Source organism: Homarus americanus, unplaced genomic scaffold (genome assembly GCF_018991925.1).
Source record: "Homarus americanus isolate GMGI-L3 unplaced genomic scaffold, GMGI_Hamer_2.0 scaffold58580, whole genome shotgun sequence".
NCBI lineage: Eukaryota > Metazoa > Arthropoda > Malacostraca > Decapoda > Nephropidae > Homarus > Homarus americanus.
In genome coordinates, this window is record NW_024715101.1 from 5,001 (window position 1) to 23,495 (window position 18,495).

Sequence of the window (18,495 nt, forward strand, 5' to 3'; positions counted from 1 at the left end):
ATAATTTCTCAAGTTTTGTCTAAAAAAAACTAAAAAAAAACTAAAAAAAAAATATATCAAAATATACAAATCAAAACACGAAATTATATAAACCAGAGAGAGACAAAGTTACAAACACATGAACTGATGAAAAGCCGAAACAAACCTCCTCCTCCTCGAAACAATAAAACAAAACAAACACACACACACACACACACACCAAACAATATCTGTCAACTCTCTCTTGTCAAATGATATCGTTAACAACACTTTTAAAACTTGACCTACGAGACTTGAAACGATATCGACAAACGACATTCATAAGTTATATAGGGCCGGATTGATAGTCATTACGAAGCACAATGCCAATTGATAGTGTTCGTGCTGGTCTATTAATAGTCATCCCGATAAACGAGGTATCGGAAGGGAACAGTAAGCATATCCCTGAAATGTTGGAAACAACATCGGGTGGCTACCCCCACCCGATAGCTGCCTTACGACAAATAATAATCATCATTATATTTTATGAAAGTTCTTCCAGTACTTTATATTACAGATGTCTACGTCGAATTATATTATTTTTTTTGATAAGAACAATTAAAAGAAGTGTTAATACGGATAAATGAACTTTCACAACACTGTTATGAACTTGAAACATTATTGGAATGTTGACATCACAGCTCCGACTGCTGTCTGTGCTGTGAGCCTCATCTTCAATTAACAATTACTTCTGTTATCATTTAAGATATGTTTCTTATCTTTATTCAGTCATACAATATTTTTGTCGTAGTAGTAATAAAATTTCAACCATCTGAACCGGGAAATTCACTTATGTTTTCCGGAATGAGGCAAGCCAAGTGAGCTCACTCTATCTTGAGTTAACAAGGAAAATATCACAGTTTTTGGCCCAGTAATATAGTTTTTTTTACTTCACTGTGGTCTTTAATAATGGAGCATAACTCAATATGTAAGGTAATTCACCTGTGAGGTTTTATGAAGACAACAAAAGGAAAGAAATATACATTTATTTTTTTAATAAATGTGTAAAAATTAAGAAAATAAACTATAATTTTTCTATACATAGTTCTGCATTTCCTGAAATTCACAGCTTATATTATAGATATATAAAAATAAATCTTAACTGCCATACTTTGGACAATATTTGTAACTGACATGAAAATATTTCTATCTTGGGCACAAAAAGAAATGGTTCACTCCTTCTCTACAGCTATTTATATCAATGCATAAAATTTAATAAAAGAAACATATCCTCTATACAGTACTTTGCACAGTATAACATATTTTATAAATACCTGTATACACCAAACAAAACTTTATTCTTTATCACAGGAAATAAATTCAATTTTTGAAAATCACAGCCTTTATGTATATTATAAATATTCACCCCCCCCACAAATAATTACCTGCCATAATTATGACAGCTTTTTAAACAAAAAAACCTTTGTCAAAATAAACACATATATGTTTATTTCCTTCAAATAAAATTAGTTGAATATGTAAGAAATAGAACGAATAACTTTTACTTTAGATGCCAATTTCTGAAATATTACAACATCATTCATATGTAACTCTTCTTGTCTTTTATTACACATTTCATAGATACTTGTCACCCTCCTAGTTCGCCTTGGTTTGCTCCTTGGCCGAGAACCAGATGCCCTGGACACTGAATAAAGGTATTGGTTGGAAGCATGAGCAGGAGGGGGTGAGGCAATATCACTCGATAGTGAGTCAGGGGCATTGACTGCCGAGGCAGGAGCAATGTTTGGTGAGGCAGGAGCAATGTTTGGTGAGGCAGGAGCAATGTTTGGTGAGGCAGGAGCAATGTTTGGTGAGGCAGGAGCAATGTTTGGTGAGGCAGGAGCAATGACTGGTGAGGCAGGAACAATGACTTGTGAGACAGGAACAGAGGGTGAAAATAGAGGTCGATAAACAGTAGATGGAACTTCAGTAAATTGTGCAGAAGACACAGATGATGGCCCTGGGGTAGGACCAGGTAAAACAAGTGGATCATAGCTGGCGTTGAATGAAGCAGTAATTTCATCCCAGGCCTTTCTTTTCCTATAATTTATGGTGTTGCTTGTAGACCTATCCTCAATGATTGACCTTTGCTCAATATGGCGCAAAAGTGCCATACGTTGGGTTTCAGACAGAGCTGCAGAACGTTCTCTTACTACCTCCTGTTTGATAACCCGCGCGCAAACATTGTTGCCAAGTACTCAGATGAAAAAATTATCTATTTTGTTTCGAACAGATAATAAAGTTCAATTTTATAAAAAAATATATTTTACAATATATTATTGTGCCGGTATAAAATAACAACTAAATATCTCTCAAAATCGTCTTTCTAATTATGTGAAATAATACATTTGGCACACGCGCATGGCCAAAAAAAATTTTGCTATCCGACACGAGCTGCCGTGTTTACACGCTCATGTAAGTGCCTAGGAATATGGCACTCAGCGTTGGGTGGTTGCATCCCGACACACGATCATCGAGATGATGATCGTGATCGTCATTATCGTCGTAATGACTAGGAATACGGCCCTTAGTCCTACAGTACACTAGTCCGGCTCAACTGGACTTTAACATTCATCTTATGGATACCCTGAGTTCTCCTTAATGCTATGAATACATACAATTAATATGATATAACTATACCTGGGTACAATACAACACATGGTCTAGTAACATTGAGTAGGTGAGTTGTCCTTTATCAATGTTTCCCGTTTTCTGAGGTTCTACAAGCGCGGTGGATTTGAATGTTATATAGCGTAATGTGAATTAAATGGGGTTTTTAGGAATGACAATGATGTGCACAGTACATAATCAGGTATATATTTACCAATTTTATTTTGCAGAGTCAAAACTAGGGCATGCAATGAAAATCATATAAGATTGCACTGTAATTAAAGAAACAAAATTTATTTACAGGAAAAAAGAATACAGTAAATGCCATTCTATAAGAGTAAGCAGTAACTTACATAAAACTCAAATCATTCTTAAATGTGCCAACTCTTTAAGATTAATAACTCAGTAAGACCACACTAAAACATATATTTTCAGTGATCACCATTAGCCCTCTACTTCAAGAACCTCATCTGTCAAGTTGTGAAAAAATTGTGCGTGATTAGATATACCTGCAAGCATATCTTAAAAAAATATCTTCAGAGGGCAAAAATTTTACTCATGACCCTGAACGTTTGAGGCACTCAGATGAGAAAAGAGCTCCATTTACAGTTTAAGTTTTTAAACTATTTCTTTCTTTGGTTTTGAAGAGAATAATTTTGCTGAATACTCTTTCACATTCAACCCAAAATTATCGTACAAACCGTACGATAATAGAAAATGTTATCGTACATCGTGACGAAGATGAATTTATCTTTTACTTTTTTTTACTTTTATCCTCTTCGCCACTGATCGGCTTGTTAGCCGCTTGGAAGATCGGTCACGTCTCTTTTCATTTATATTCTTCACCAAAAGATCGGCTCGCTAGCCGCCCGGGCGATCGGTCACGTCTCTGTCACGCACTGTTGGCAAATACTGGGCATGCACCGGCTCCTGAATGTACCTGAACCCGCTCCAGTGTTGGTCAAGTCTTCTCTTGAAAGAGCTCACACTCGGTGCCGTCACAACACTCTCTGGTAGATTGTTCCAAGAGTTTACAACCCTCACTCCGAAAAAGTTTGCCCTCACGGTTTTCTGGACTTGAGGCTTCTTCAATCTTGAGCTGTGACCCCTTGTGGGGCGAGCGCCCGCCAGCTCCAAGTAAGGACACTCAACTGAGTAGTGCCCCCCTGAGATGCTTATACGCCTCAACTAGGTCCCCCCTTGCCCGTCTGTAGTATAAGCTAGGCAAGTTCAGGCGCTCCAATCTCTCAGGGTAGCTGAGGTGCCAAAGTGCAGGCACCAGTCTGGTGGCCCTCCTTTGAACATTTTCAACCAACTGACAATCCCTAGCATATCTCGGGGACCAGATGAGGTGACAGTACTCCAGATAGGGAAGCACTTCACTCCTGAAGATCGTCACGAGGGACGGACCGTCTAGATATCTGAACGACCTTCTTATAAGACCCAATAATTTATTTGCCTGATTTACCTTCTTCTTACAATGGCCCGAGAACTTCAGCTCATTGTCAACATACACACCTAGGTCCTTCTCACATACAGTCTCAATTACTGCATTTTCTTCATCCCGTTGGGACATATGATACGCCTCCTTACCGTTGGTACGCCCCAGGTGCATCCTCTTACACTTCGTGACATTGAATCTCAGCAGCCATTTCTTCGACCATTCCTGGAGCCCACAGAGGTCCTTCTGCAACTCTTCACAGTCCGCTTGGTTCTTAATTTCCCGAAATAACTTGCCATCATCGGCAAACATTTGTATGGAGGAGTGTACAACGTCAGGCATGTCATTTATGAAACAAACAAACAGCGGGCCCAATACACTGCCCTGTGGTACCCCACTTGTTACAGGTGCAGATGACGATTTCGTGCCATTAATCACCACACGCTGCTTGCGGTCATGTAGAAAGTCTTCTATCCACGCTAGGACATTTCCCCGAATTCCGTACCCTTCCAGATTGATTTTCAGCCTTTCGTGGGGTACACTGTCGAAAGCCTTGGCAAAATCTAGGTAAATATTGTCGATATTACCACCCCGTTCCAGAATATGGGTCCAAATATCCAATACCTTGAGCAATTGTGTTAAGCAAGAGCGCCCCGGCATAAAACCGTGTTGGCAATCTTTTACAAGGTTGTTTCGTAGTAGATGTTCCATCGCTGCATCTCTGATAATACTCTCAAGTACTTTACATATTATGCTGGTCAGGCTCACCGGTCTATAATTGTTCGTGGAGTGACTATCGCCCTTCTTGAAGATAGGACTCACATAAGCCACTTTCCATTCACTGGGAACCATTTGTTCATCCAGGTATTTACAAAACAGGAGCTTCAGGGGCTCTGCAAGCTCGTTGCACAGCTATCATACATGCAAGTAAATCACTGTAGGTGCGCGTGATCTAGTTATATGCTGATAACCACAAGGAAAGAAGAAAACACGAAGTTCCCAAGCGCTTTCGTGTAATTGAAGATGTGAATTACACGAAAGCGCTTGGGAATTTCGTGTTTTCATCTTTCCTTGTGGTTATCATACATGTATGATAATTATCATACATGTGACAACTCTGCTGCTTCAATATGATTGGCCAGCCAATTCAAATGCTATGATACCTGAAGGTCATGTCATTTCATGTCGCGAAGAGGAGGAGACAAGTGACTGGCAACATGGCGGGTACAGAAATTTACTCCTAGAAATTTTGTGAAATGTTCCGTTAATATTGATTTGCACAAGAAATGATATGAAGTCGTATGTTTTATTTTTTTTTGTAGCTGTAATATTGAAAATTGAAATCTTGCGGACAGCCAATGGACGAATATTAACATAAAATATTATAGTTCCATAATATTTTTTTTGATAATAGAAAATAAGGGAGAAAGGGAACACGGTGTTCTTACTTTCACTTCTAGCGAGAATAAATGTCCCTCATTCATTACTGTACAGAGAGACATAAATAAAGCCAATTATGCCAAACTGAAATTACCCTAAGATCTTAATGTTACATAAAGAATATTTATCTCAATTATATATATTTTATTAGACCTGTTTATATATCTAGCAGTATTATTTATCTTTTCTGAAATACGAAAAAGAATTTAAATCACCAACATACTGTAGTTTACGTAACTATTAAATACAATTTCAACCTTTATATATCTTCAATAGTTTAATAAAACCATTAAATATATATAAAATTATATATTTAAATAAGAGAACTGTGCGTTAGATACATGAATAATGAAAAAAAAAGTTATCACCATTAAATTAGTTTCTTTAGGTTGTTTGTGGTGTTTAGGAGGACAGCTGATCACTCCTCACAACTCAGACCAAATTTCCCATTCAAGTTTTTTCTCTCCCCTTACCATGTGATAAACAATCAGGTAAGGTCCTAAAACGTATATTAAAACCACTAATTAAACCTGAATTAATTTTAAAACTAGAATAAAGTTACGTAGTTGTAGATGAGATACGAATGGTGACTTGTTGTGCTTGTATAATAATTGACCTTTTTGAGTGAATACATAATTATTTATTTGTATATTGAGGGATTAAATAAGTATATGATGTGAAAGAGTGTGTTTTGGGGGTATTATTTAGCGAGGGAGATGAGTTATGTATAATGGGTTAGTGTTATGTTGTTTACGTGTATATTAAGGTCAAGTTCTTTCTGGGTTTGTGTTATTTGACCTGTTCTTGATATAGTTTGATCTTATTTGACCTATTTTTGACATATTTTGACCTTATTTGACCTGTTTTATATAGTTTGACCTTATTTGACCTATTTTTGACATATTTTGACCTTATTTGACCTGTTTTATATAGTTTGACCTTATTTCACCTGGGTTTTTTTATAATTTGACCTTATTTGACCAGTTCTTGATATAGTTTAGCCTTATTTGACCTGTCCTGTCTCCTAAAATATTAAAATTACCCAAACTAACCTAGCCAAAGGTAATTCTAACCAACCTAACCAATTTTAATATATTTTAACCTAACCCAAATAAAACCAAATCTAACCTAATAATCTTGTGGTCATTTTTGGTTAGGTTAGGTTCTTAACAATGAAAATATAGTGTTAGTGGATTATTTATATTATTTTCTTTTATAATTTATCTCTATAATCAGTCGCTTGAATGTCATTTTTATTTGAATTTTTTTTACCCAAATTAATTTTTAGCTGTGTAATTTATTTATTTGTTGCTTGTGTTTACTTTGTTATTTTTAGTTATATTTATAATTGAATGTTACTCTGGGTAGCTTCAGATGACCGATTAAATGTCGAAAAAGTCTGAATTACTAATACAGTCGAGTAACACTTGAAATGTTGGATACTGTACAAGAATAAAGGACTATTTCTTAAGCAGTTTTAGTGGATATATATATATTTTTTTGCATAGATCATTCTGTTCATTGTCATCCTCGCTGCAATGTTCAGTTACTTGGTGATGGCAGTGTGACAAGGAAGCTAAGTCCAGAATATGTCTTCAAAAGCAATACTCAATCTGCTTAATCAGCGCACATGGCTTGATTGATTAATACACCAAGGCAGTCAGTTTGAACCTGTGGTCTATTCACCCTGGATATATCATCTGTCGTACCGTATTAAAAAAAAATCAGCAAAATATCCCTCACAGACATCTGGCAGAAGAATTACAGTCTGGTGATGGCCTCATGACTTAGCGTTCCGTCAGCTCTTCTACTGTTATATATATCGTCTGTGTTGTGTACAAACTGATTCAAGTGAAATACAAAGAAAGGAGGTGGGAGATGTTATACTGGCAGATAGTAGCATTTATTCCTGTGTGTTATATGTCAGGTTTGGTAAAATGATTATAAACTTGTTGCTTAATGTTGTTGTTGTTGTAGAATATTTCCTTTTGTTTTGAAGGAAATGGCCTGCAGTGCTGATGGCTTACCCACAAGTGAGGCCCTCAGTCTCTTGCATGAGGACATCTCCATCGCTTTGGATGAATATCAGAAGACAGAAGCTGAAAAGTAAGTGTAGAAAAGATTATTAATTAATTTTGAAATACAGTATTAACCTGTGGGGCATATTGGAGTCTGTACTTTCTTGTAAATGAGGCGTATAGACTAACCAGGGCGTATGTGCGAATATCTCAACTCGGTTCAATTATTCGGGCTGTACTGCATGTTTTCTGCCCTTGGTTTCTTATGGGATTGTACCACGCTGGAGGTGTATCCACATTGCCTGACAATGATGCTATGGACTGACACAGAAAATGGGAAATTGAGCAACCCAGTGATGTGCCCTTGCTATTGTAAACACCTCATATGTTTGGTGATACTGTATTATGTTTTATATTTCAGGAACAAAGGTTTTGGACCAAAGAGTGTTCTGTATGAAGCCTTCCACCACAAGAGTAGTCTCTCTGTGTTTCATTGGACATCAGTGATAGCGTTGATCGTTGAAGGCATCGTGCTGCTGGTGGCCTTCGCTGCATGTAATGACCCCAGGTGTGTACAGTATGGGTCCATAAAATACAACAGGCATATGAAGTTACCTTTGATTCTTTCTGTGCTATATATTGACCTGAGAATGTGGACTGGTGTAATATTCTCCATACATAGGTAAAAATATATGACCTTATGATTTGGTATGAGTGTAAATACAAGCAAACATACAGTAGCAGTAAAGCAACCATTTGTTGACAGATAGGATAACTACTCTGATGTCCTTAATAATTTTTCCATTAGAGAATTTAAGATGAATTTTGTTCTGTTTAGATTTACAGATGATGTAATATGTTTATTATTATTATCAGGTACCAGCATCTTCCTGCCGAGTCCTTCTTCATTTTCTTAGCAGTAATTCTTAACGTGTACTTGGTGTGGTGGGACACTCAGCTGAGGCACAAAGAGGTCCCAAGACTCACACACAACGTCTTAAAGGATCTTAAAGGTAAAGCATTGTGACTTACGGTAACGTTTTTTATTAATATCCGAACATTGTCTGTGAATTTTAAAACTGTTCTTTATTTAGTTACCCACAAAAGTACCGTCAGTGTGTGTGTTGTTTCATACTAGGACCTTGACACTACTCTCCTGCAACTTTCTACACTTATCATTACACCACTACCCACCACTGTTCTCTCCTAACTACAGTATTTGAGGTTTCTTTGTCACTTACTCTTGCTTGTTTCCGTTGGTGTCATGCGTGCCATTTTTTTTTTTCAGAATACCACGGCAATGTGTTGTGGTCTGCCGAGAACTATCCTCACCTCCACTCCCCCCTCTCCCCCTGCATCACCCTCCAGTGGACTCGTCGCGATGGTAACACAGTCAACCTCCCTTGGTCTCTCCTGGTGCGTGGGGATATTATACTCATGAAACCTGGACAGAAAGTTCCTGCTAGATGTAGGCCCATGCAGGTAAGTAGTATAATTTTTATTTATTCCTAACATTTACTGGTACTACAGTATATGCACAAGTGATGCAACCCTGGTGCCTAAGGTCCGTAATTGCCTTGGATAATGAGGAGTATCTATTGAAATATATGTGGTGAAAGTTGCTGGCTGAAAAAGCATCTCCCCTTATTCAAATTAATTCTTATGGTGGAAAATTGCCCCAATATTCACAATTTCGTTATTTTCAATGACTTTTAGGAATGCCTCCCTTGCGATAACTGGGGTATTCCTGGTACAGTATGCACGTGACACAGTACAGCCGGGCAGTCACCCAGCTGACCCAATGCCTTAATACATATGTTCACTTCCCACACATACACACACATGCTCTTAATTTTTTTTTTTTTTAGTTTTATAATTTCTTTATTTCCAAGCCACATTAGAGTATTGTAATGATTTCTTTTCTTCTCAAACAAGCACAGAGAAGCGATAAACATACTGAGATAAGGGAGAAGGATGGTTTGTTGATCCTTTATATAATGTACTTTAAACCTTTGTTATCAAACCACTATAAAACTATTTAAAATTCAGATACTGTACCATGTGGCAACAATGGTACATATTCTGTTACGAGTAATACTATTAGAAATGTCGTTTGACAATAAATTGACGATACGTATTTAGATAGCCAAGCAACTTATGAATTACACTGGTGTCAATATACATTACTGGACCCTCGATAAAGAATGATATTAGGTTCCTGAAACCTCAATTAGTTGTGAATCATTCTTTACTGAACTTCTTATGGGAAAGAGGGCTAGGGTCTGAACATCGCAAAGATTGACTTTTTTAACTATAGTACGTATGCCTATTTTCATCCACGATGGCGTCACAGCATCACCATCTGAGAGGAAGAGCCAGCGAAGTGTAGTGTGAGAAGGGAGGGAGTTGAGTCCATTATTTGAATGGACATTAACTTGACTGTATTTCTCTTAAGTATTAATTGTGTGCATGTACCATCATAAAATTAAGATGTTATTTTTACTACAACATAGGTATGTGCCTTCAAAAAGTGGAGTTTGGGGGTCAGGCCGGTTTCTATTGGAATTAATCCCATATGTTCTGTTGTTCACTTAACGCGGATTTCACTTAACGCGGGACCCTCTGGGTTCAATTGACCGCGTTAAGTGGGGTACAACTGTACAAAGAAAATTATATAAAGTTAAATTTACCTGTACATGTGGTTTCTTCTCCAACACTTTCTATGAAGATATTTCATTCCATCCATCAATGGGTCCCAGCTTTCATAATGTGTGAGAAGTGAGACAGCAATAAAAGATGTCATCATGGGAATTGCACCAATATAAATTAGCAGTGAATACTTGATGCCCTTGAGCCAGATGTCCACAAACATTGTCAAGGGAATAGTTAAGCTCAAAGATAAAGTAGCCATCAATGATGAAGTAAGGAAGCATCCCCTGCAAAATAAAACACCTTCAATTCCCAAGTAATTCCAATGTAGGTCAAACAATTATAGAAGGTGTTAACTAAGAAGACAATTAAAAAAAAAAAGAATCTTTACTGCACAAATTTTTTCTTGCATTATCAGCTAAGAGAGGAATGTATGATATTCTCTGAAACACTTCAATTTAGAAACAAATTCAGACTTTATTTCAAGAAATAAAGTATAAAGGTAAGCACCTATTTGGTACATCCTTTTTCTCTTTTATGATACAGTGGCTACAATCAAGAACATATACACACACACACTGTTCGTTTTTGTCACTCATCCTCTAAACCGCTAAGACACATGCATTGTGCGATATTGTTCCCTTCCACAACAATGCTCAAAGACATCCTTCTACATTTTCCCTGTCACTTTACACAATCTAGCATCCTCAAACCACAGAGTCCATTCTCAAAAAGTACTTGATGCCATACTGTCTAGTCAGGCTCAAGATGATTATAAACTAACCTAAGGTATCATATTGTTTCACACAGAGTAAGTACAGATACTTCTTTTAGCTACTGTACCTATAGTTTTTTATTTTCCTTTTTTATGATGGTTTTTCAATAATCATAATCTATGGTTTAAACATATGGGAGATAATGGCCGGAATCAACATTTCAAAGAGGTCATGGTCATCAGTGCCCAACCATAAAAATTCTGGACATATTAATCAAATTTCATAAATGAGATTGACAATATCAATACTTTGTTATAAATGGTTTAATTGATAAAGCATTACTAACCAAAGCCAAAGAAGTTCAGACAGGACAGTTCCTACTAAGCCATTAACAGACATGTAGAACAGGTGTTGCAGATTTGGCAACTGAAATGTCTCCCATCCAAAAACATCCAACAGGGGGAACCCGGGCCACAGAATGATGGTATTGAAAAAGCCCACAAATCCTGGAGAAAAAAAAAATATTAATAAGAAAACAAATTAAAAAGACCAATACATTCAACCTATCTATCTACAGTACCTACACCAACTGTGCCACAAATTTTGTTTTATTTCAAGAAGTTAAAATCATTACACTTTAATAATTCACACCCGAACAACTGAAGGCAATAAATTTGTACAGAATAAAGCAAAATTATCTCTCCCTGAAAAATAAGAATCCTCTCTTTGTGTTAGTGTTGTGTTCTGACAGTTTAACGGTGTGAATTCCCATGAAGAAGTAAATACAATGCCTGCCAAGTAACTGAAGTATGGCATATGAATACGATGTGACAGTTAGAAATTCAATGACAACACAATTGTATTAGCTTATGACTACCTGGTAAATGTAATAGGAGAGTGGTTAAGTTATCATTTCATATTACTGTACAGCTATATTGCTAAAGTATTACCTTCAAGAACTATAAAAACATTGACCAGATCATGATGGATCAGGGAGTTGATCATTCTTTGAACTGGGTCGACTCCTCTGATTTGCTCTTTGAGGAGATGCTGATATTACATAATGATGTCTTCTAGTCCATTTCAAACCATTATTGTCCAGAGGTGGCAAAGAAAATTACAGTACGAGATGACTCTCGTTGGAATGACTCCTCTATAAGTTCACTTTGTATGGATCGTAGAAGTGCTGAATGAGAGAAGCACAGGCAGTGAACAGACCGTACTAGATCAGAGTACATAATATGACTGTGCGTACGGCTGTTGTTTGTTCAGTGTGGGCACACAACGCTGAATATTGTATACTACAGAAGTCAAATGGCCTCATGTGGCAGTGACCAGAAAAAAATATATACAGTTATGAATGGGCTGTTGGGCCAAAGGTCTGGAATTACTATGCTTTGTTCCACTTCAAATGGTCAGCTTGCCTCAGATTTTTCCTGAGGTTTTTATGACAAAGATATCATGTGACCTTGATTGTGTTTCTTTAGATGAGAAATTTTCAGTTATTTTTAACCAAGTTACACAATAGAACTCACTCTTTCATCATTTTGTCTTACAGAGGTGAACAACATTCTGCACTATATCAAGGATTTGAAGAAGACTTTGTTGTCGTGATCTTACAAATGTATTAAGGTATCACTCTCTTATGAACATACTGCAGACTTTATTTGTAGAATCATATATATGTGATTTTCAGAGGGTAATTTTGTGTGATCTGAAAAACAGGCTTTATTACATCCACTTCTGGTCTTGATACTGAAAATATGTAAAATTATAGTCATCCAGTCTCGAGTCTCATTTTCATCAGAGATCATACTATGCTGGATTAGTTACTTTCTCTGTTAGAGAGAAGCAAGTGATCCATCTGGTCCAGTCAGCCTATAGGTTGCATCATTCAACTGAAACTGCCTATGTTGAATTCATAATGATTTGGTAATAAACACTTGCACAGAAAAGTCCTCCCTCCTGGCCCTACTGGATCTCTCTGCAGCATGGCTTCAGGATCTTTGGTCATTCAGTGTCCATGATGATGCATTCTCACTGTTTGAGTCTTATCTGTCAGAGTGATCTCAATGTGTGATAGTTGGTGGAACCGTTTCAGACCCGGTCCCTTTGCAGTTTGTCGTCTCACAGGGATCAGTTTTGGGACCACTTCTGTTTACAGTCCATACCAGTAGTTTTGTAATTTTGCTGGATGTGTAGGTTACTAGTGTGCCCTGAAGAATGCTGTGATGGCTAGGGAAACACTGAGTAACACTGAGTCCGTTTATTGTGGATGAGAGAAATACAAGTGGTGACCAGCGTGTGCCAAGCACGGCTCACACAGTCAGACTGAAGCTGCCTTGCCATATGGCAGCCTCGGGGCAATGTTGCCACATAACACGTGCAGTGTTGCCACGTGATTATATATATAAATGCTACTCGGCACAGTAGCTTATGTACAGGGTTGCTACTTGGCACAGTAGCTTATGTACAGGGTTGCTACTCGGCACAGTAGCTTATATACATAACCTACAGGATGTTCATGGTGTTGCCTTACTATTTCTATGCCAATGATACACAGCTTTATGTCCAAATGATAAATGTCAAGGATATTGAGAGATATTGAAATTCTTGATGTCTGATATTAAAAAATGGATGGCTAGACGAAAACCTAAGATGAATGATGGCAACACCGAGATTATCGTCATCCAAGGAAATAGGAGGGGTTACAGCACAGATGATTTTGGCTCTTTAAACTTTGGAGAAGTACAACTCAATCCTGTCAATTCTGCTCATAATCTTGGAATGTATACTTTGACTCAAAACTGAATTTTAGAGTCTATCTCGATTAACCCTTTAGAGGGCAGCCCCACACTTAGGTACTATATTCATTTTATTTTTACTTTTATCCTCTTTGCTACTGATTGGCTCATTAGCAGCTTGGGCAGTCGGTCACATCTCTGTTATGTACTGTTGGCGAATACTGGGCATGCACTGACTCCTGAGTATATCGGAACCTGCTCCAATGTTGGTCAAATCTGGTCTCAAATGAGCTCACACTCAGTGCCGTCACAACACTCTCGGGTAGATTGTTCCTCGAATTCACAATTCTCACTCCAAACATGTTTGCCCTCACAGTTTTATGGACTTGTGGCTTCTTCAACCTTGAGCTGTGACCCCTTGTGAGGCGGACGTCCGCCAGCTCCAGGTATGTACATTAGACCAAGCAGTGCCCCCTGAGGTGTTTATACACATCGATTAGGTCGCCTCTCGCCCGTCTGTAGTATAAGCTAGGTAGTTGCAGGCGTTCTAATCTCTCTAAGTATTTGAGGTTCTGTAGAGCAGGCCCCAGTCTGGTAGCCCTCCTTTGGACATTTTCAATCAATTGACAGTCTCTAGTATACCTTGGGGAAGCATCTGCTAATGCCAGAAGAATTCATTCAGCTAAAAGGTTAAAGAGCATAGAAACTCAGTTGCAACTTTCATATTCAAAATCTATCGGCTGTGAAACAGTTTTTAGATAGACAGTGTCTTGTGGCACTTATATTCACTTATTTTGTCTTGGGTTGACTATTTTAACTCTTTATGGGTTTGCCTACCTAATTATCTAGTGAAAAAAGTTCAGGGTGGTGAAAAAGGATGCCAGGCTTACATGTGCTCTCCTACTGAGGACTTCCACTACCCTATTCTTAATCGAATTGCACTGGCTTCCAATTAAAGAAAGAAAAAAAGTTCAAACTCTGCCTAATGACTTTTAAGGCACTTATGTTTGATGAGCCTAAGTAATTGTCCAACCTACTAAATCCTCTGACCTAGAGCATTGTGGAAATGCTCTTTTGTGGCCCAATCCTTTTCCTATATCGCACCCAGATTGTACAATCATTTGCCTGCATCCATGAAGCAGCTGACTTCTGTGGAGGCTTTTAAGAAACAACTTAAGACCTTTCTTTTATTTTGAAAGCACATGATCCTGAAAAGAGCTTTGGAAGTGATACAACTTAAGGATTAATGAACTGTCACTTCTTGTGATTTTTGTTATATTTTTATTTTTATTTTTTTATTCTCAGAACTTTGACTTGTGAAATTTTGAGCGCTAGTGAATTACTTGGAAGAATTGGAGCTTTTGTTTCTCAAAAGTGCCAGCTTTTATTATTATTAAAACAATATCTGATTGATCAATAAATCTCCCAGAGCTAACTGGGTACTAAGGGCATGGAATGGGGGGAGGGGAGGGAAGAGTGCAAAGAAGAGGAGAGAGAGATGATAGAAGGGAAAGGAGAGGAAATTAATTCACTTACCAAAGAACATAGTAAAATCCATACGATCTTCAGTTGGAACCTTGTGCTTCAGGAAGACCATGTAACAGGCATAAAGAATAGCTCCAGCTATTGACCATACCACACCAACAGGCACAACTGAACTTTCAAGGTTGAGGTCTTCCAAACTAACAAAAACCTGAAAAGTAATTGGCAAGACATATATCCAAAATATCTTAAAAATATTTGTTGGGTATATTCAAAGTTTTAAACTGTTTTTTTCTTGGATATTACTGTAATGCAAGACCTGTTTTATTATATAGAAAACTGAATACCTACAATACCATAGGGATCCCGACTGATCCTTCTGGCTTCTTGAATGAATGGGGTTAAATGTGAAATTTACAGTATCTCTTTAATTTACCTGTAAGCCCCCCAGAAGATGTTTTAAATCTGACCAATATCATGTACATTTTGAGGCTATGTGCACTTGATATTAGGAGATATTCTAAAATCAATAGTAAATACTTTTTACAATACAAAAATGCCTGAGTACAATACTGCATTAAAGAAAAAGTATTGGAATTTTCTGTTGAAAAGGGAACCCCCGCCCTGGATCCACCCTTGTGGTTATTTGCACATACAGGTACAAAATATTTAAAGTCAACAACATCCTGCAGTCTCCCATGCACACCACTGCACCTCTTGTGTACCCACCTTCCACACTCACTGCACATTACTGACGCTACCAACACCATTCTTACAGACAACACATAGCCATTAGCAATTTTGGATAGTGCAAACTTTGAGGATGGAAATTTCTGAAAAATAGTTGAATTATGATATATTATGAACTATGGAAGTTTTGGTGGATAAATATCACAAAGATGAAGCATAAAATTTTATATGCTAAAATCTGGGCCTTTGGCTGGTTATGTGATACAGTCTTAAAAAAATAAAATAATATAATATACCTGTAATAATATAAAAATGGACAGTACTGTACATTACATCTAATACAATATTTGACTACTTACCACACCTGCAACCATAAGAAGAACTGAGGCCAATTTGGAGAGAGTAAACTTGTCTGTTAAGGATGATGGAAATATGGCAGCAAGAATCACAGGTAAACAATCCAGATGTTGATGAAATAATATTGACAACACCAGCTTCTGTGTTGCTAAGTGCTATTTGGTAGCTGTAATTGCCTGCAAACCACTGAAAAAAAGATAAATCTAGATTAGGAAGAAACCTCAAAACTACTGTTCTGGCGAAAACACATGATCTAACATACTGGGCCCCAATGGCTGCCAGACATAATAAGAGTAAATTTATTCAGTGGCAGGAAGCATAATTCATATCAACAATGCACTATCTGTAAGACAGTCCTTCACCCAATCACACCAGGAGTGATCTGAACAATATATGGTCCAGCTAAACCATGAAATTTTAAGGTAGCCAGCCAGCAGTAAGGAGATAAAAAGTTGAACTCACAAGAATCCCAACAATCTCATCAATCAGCAATAATGATAAGTACAGTTCTCCTAGCCCTTGAGTCTTAGCTTATTTATAGCCAAACACTTGGGAAACAGAGGGAAATCTATAGTTTGTTCGCTCGAACTTTGCAACTGAGGCTGAAGGTCAGTTTGTTACGAGATAACTGATTGGCTGGTAGACGAACATACGAAAAATCACTACAGTTCTTCAGTATTTAATTAATCATATATATATTCTGATACTTTAAAGAAATTAACTTTACTGTGTTGATCTCTGGTAATTTCTGCACTTGGGGAAATAAACAATAGCATGATAGGGCAAATATATTAACTCAAGAAGATGTGGAAACGTCCTATCTGAGGAGACTAGGACTCTCTGGCATCCAATAAATCGGAATTTGCAATAAGTTGGTATGGCACATGATAACCATTACATTTTTGGGTAATCAAAACAGACCTTGAAATTGTGTGCAAGAACTCTAAAACATACTTCACATCAGTTTACATGCGCCTCGTGTCACTGGTAGACCTTCTGACAGTGATTAAGCGCCCATGAAGCGTTACCGTACAGATAGTGTTAAGTGTCATGTATAAAGTGTAATCTTTTGCTTGTCAGCACAATTATTTACTGTGACTGTGAAATAATACTTGCCGGCAAATTCTGATTAATTGGCAAGGCCTCGGTCCCATATGTGCTGAGTTATGGGGGGTTTATTTGACTCCCAATATTGTGAGAGCAACTTGGCAAGGATTTAATAATAATTAATATCTCTCACTTTCACACACATACACAGAATGAAGGAGATTTAATATAAAAAGCCAAGTGAATATCCGAGATAAAATCAACATCTATACTTACCAATAAACAAAATATACTAGATATTTTCATAACTTCCTTAACAGATAATTTATTTGCTGCCTGCATAGCCAGTTGTTCAGCACGGACAGAGGCAGAAAAAGACAGGCGAGACATCATGGCATCAACTGCCTCGTTTTCTGACATTTGCCGAACCTAAAATAATGAAAATTTTTATAAATGAATATCCTATAAGAGACAAAGGAACAATATAAGAAATCCAATTTTATGATTTAGGGGAGGAGATAAAAGATTTTTGGGATTATCCACAAATAAAACACTGGTAAAGATAGAAGAGATTGATTGATTGATTGTGGTAATTACATCCCTGGCAATGCAACAGCCGAATTAAACTAAAAGCTTAGAAGGCTAAAAACAAATAATGAAAGCCAAAAAACATAAATAAAAATAGTTTAGATTTTTCATAAAACCATTTAAACATTCGATAAAACCCAACGCTTTTGTAAAATGGCAGCTTCCTCTACAAAGGAGAGGATGTCCCCTCCCATGCTGCCCCCCCCCCCTCCTCCCAGCACCAAAGAAATGGTAAGGCCCGTCTCCCCCCTGGGACTCGGAGAGGTGCCCAGGACAAAGATCTGTAAGACTGGGGGCACTCCACCAGGTGTCGAACAGTCAATGGGACCATGCAGTCATCAAAATGGGGAGGGGGCACCCTCTCCATTAAAAAAAAAACATGTGTCAGCTGCATGTGGCCAATGCGGAGGTGGACCAAAATAGTCTTCTAGCGGCGCTACAGTCCCTGATATCCCCAGGCACCCAAAGCAGGATGAATGTTGCAGAGCTTGTTTGCTCCAACAGCATCCCACCTGCATTGCTAACTTGAGTGGATGTCAGCTCTTATTACTGGCTTCATATCAGAAGCAGGTAGATGTTAATGGTGTGCCACAGAGTGAGGAGCAGCTGTTTTTGCCACAGCAAACAATGAAATTCTGGCCCAGATGTTGAAAGAGAAACAGCCACTCTAAAATAACTATAACCAAGGGATGAGG

General features: G+C 37.6%; 2 protein-coding genes across 3 annotated transcripts; one reads left to right on the top strand and one right to left on the bottom strand.

Moving 5' to 3' along the window:
- The first annotated feature begins 5,896 nt into the window (after positions 1 to 5,896).
- On the top strand, positions 5,897 to 14,643 carry LOC121854532 (transmembrane protein 94-like). 2 transcript variants are annotated; one of them, XM_042349206.1, is made up of 6 exons: positions 5,897 to 6,000; positions 7,509 to 7,615; positions 7,949 to 8,095; positions 8,404 to 8,540; positions 8,816 to 9,009; positions 14,013 to 14,643. In XM_042349206.1, the coding sequence occupies exons 2-6, from the start codon at positions 7,512 to 7,514 to the stop codon at positions 14,058 to 14,060; spliced, it is 630 nt and encodes a 209-aa protein (XP_042205140.1). In that variant the 5' UTR covers positions 5,897 to 6,000; positions 7,509 to 7,511; the 3' UTR covers positions 14,061 to 14,643. The 2 variants fall into 2 exon arrangements, with proteins under 2 accessions (XP_042205140.1, XP_042205147.1); XM_042349213.1 differs by lacking the exon at positions 14,013 to 14,643 and adding an exon at positions 12,451 to 12,676.
- A 145-nt stretch (positions 14,644 to 14,788) lies between these two features.
- On the bottom strand, positions 14,789 to 17,906 carry LOC121854547 (solute carrier family 35 member F5-like). Its single transcript, XM_042349224.1, has 3 exons — positions 17,489 to 17,906; positions 16,168 to 16,351; positions 14,789 to 15,329 (listed from the first exon to the last, which is right to left on the bottom strand). The coding sequence occupies exons 1-3, from the start codon at positions 17,630 to 17,632 to the stop codon at positions 15,319 to 15,321; spliced, it is 339 nt and encodes a 112-aa protein (XP_042205158.1). The 5' UTR covers positions 17,633 to 17,906; the 3' UTR covers positions 14,789 to 15,318.
- Between the last annotated feature and the right edge of the window lie 589 nt (positions 17,907 to 18,495).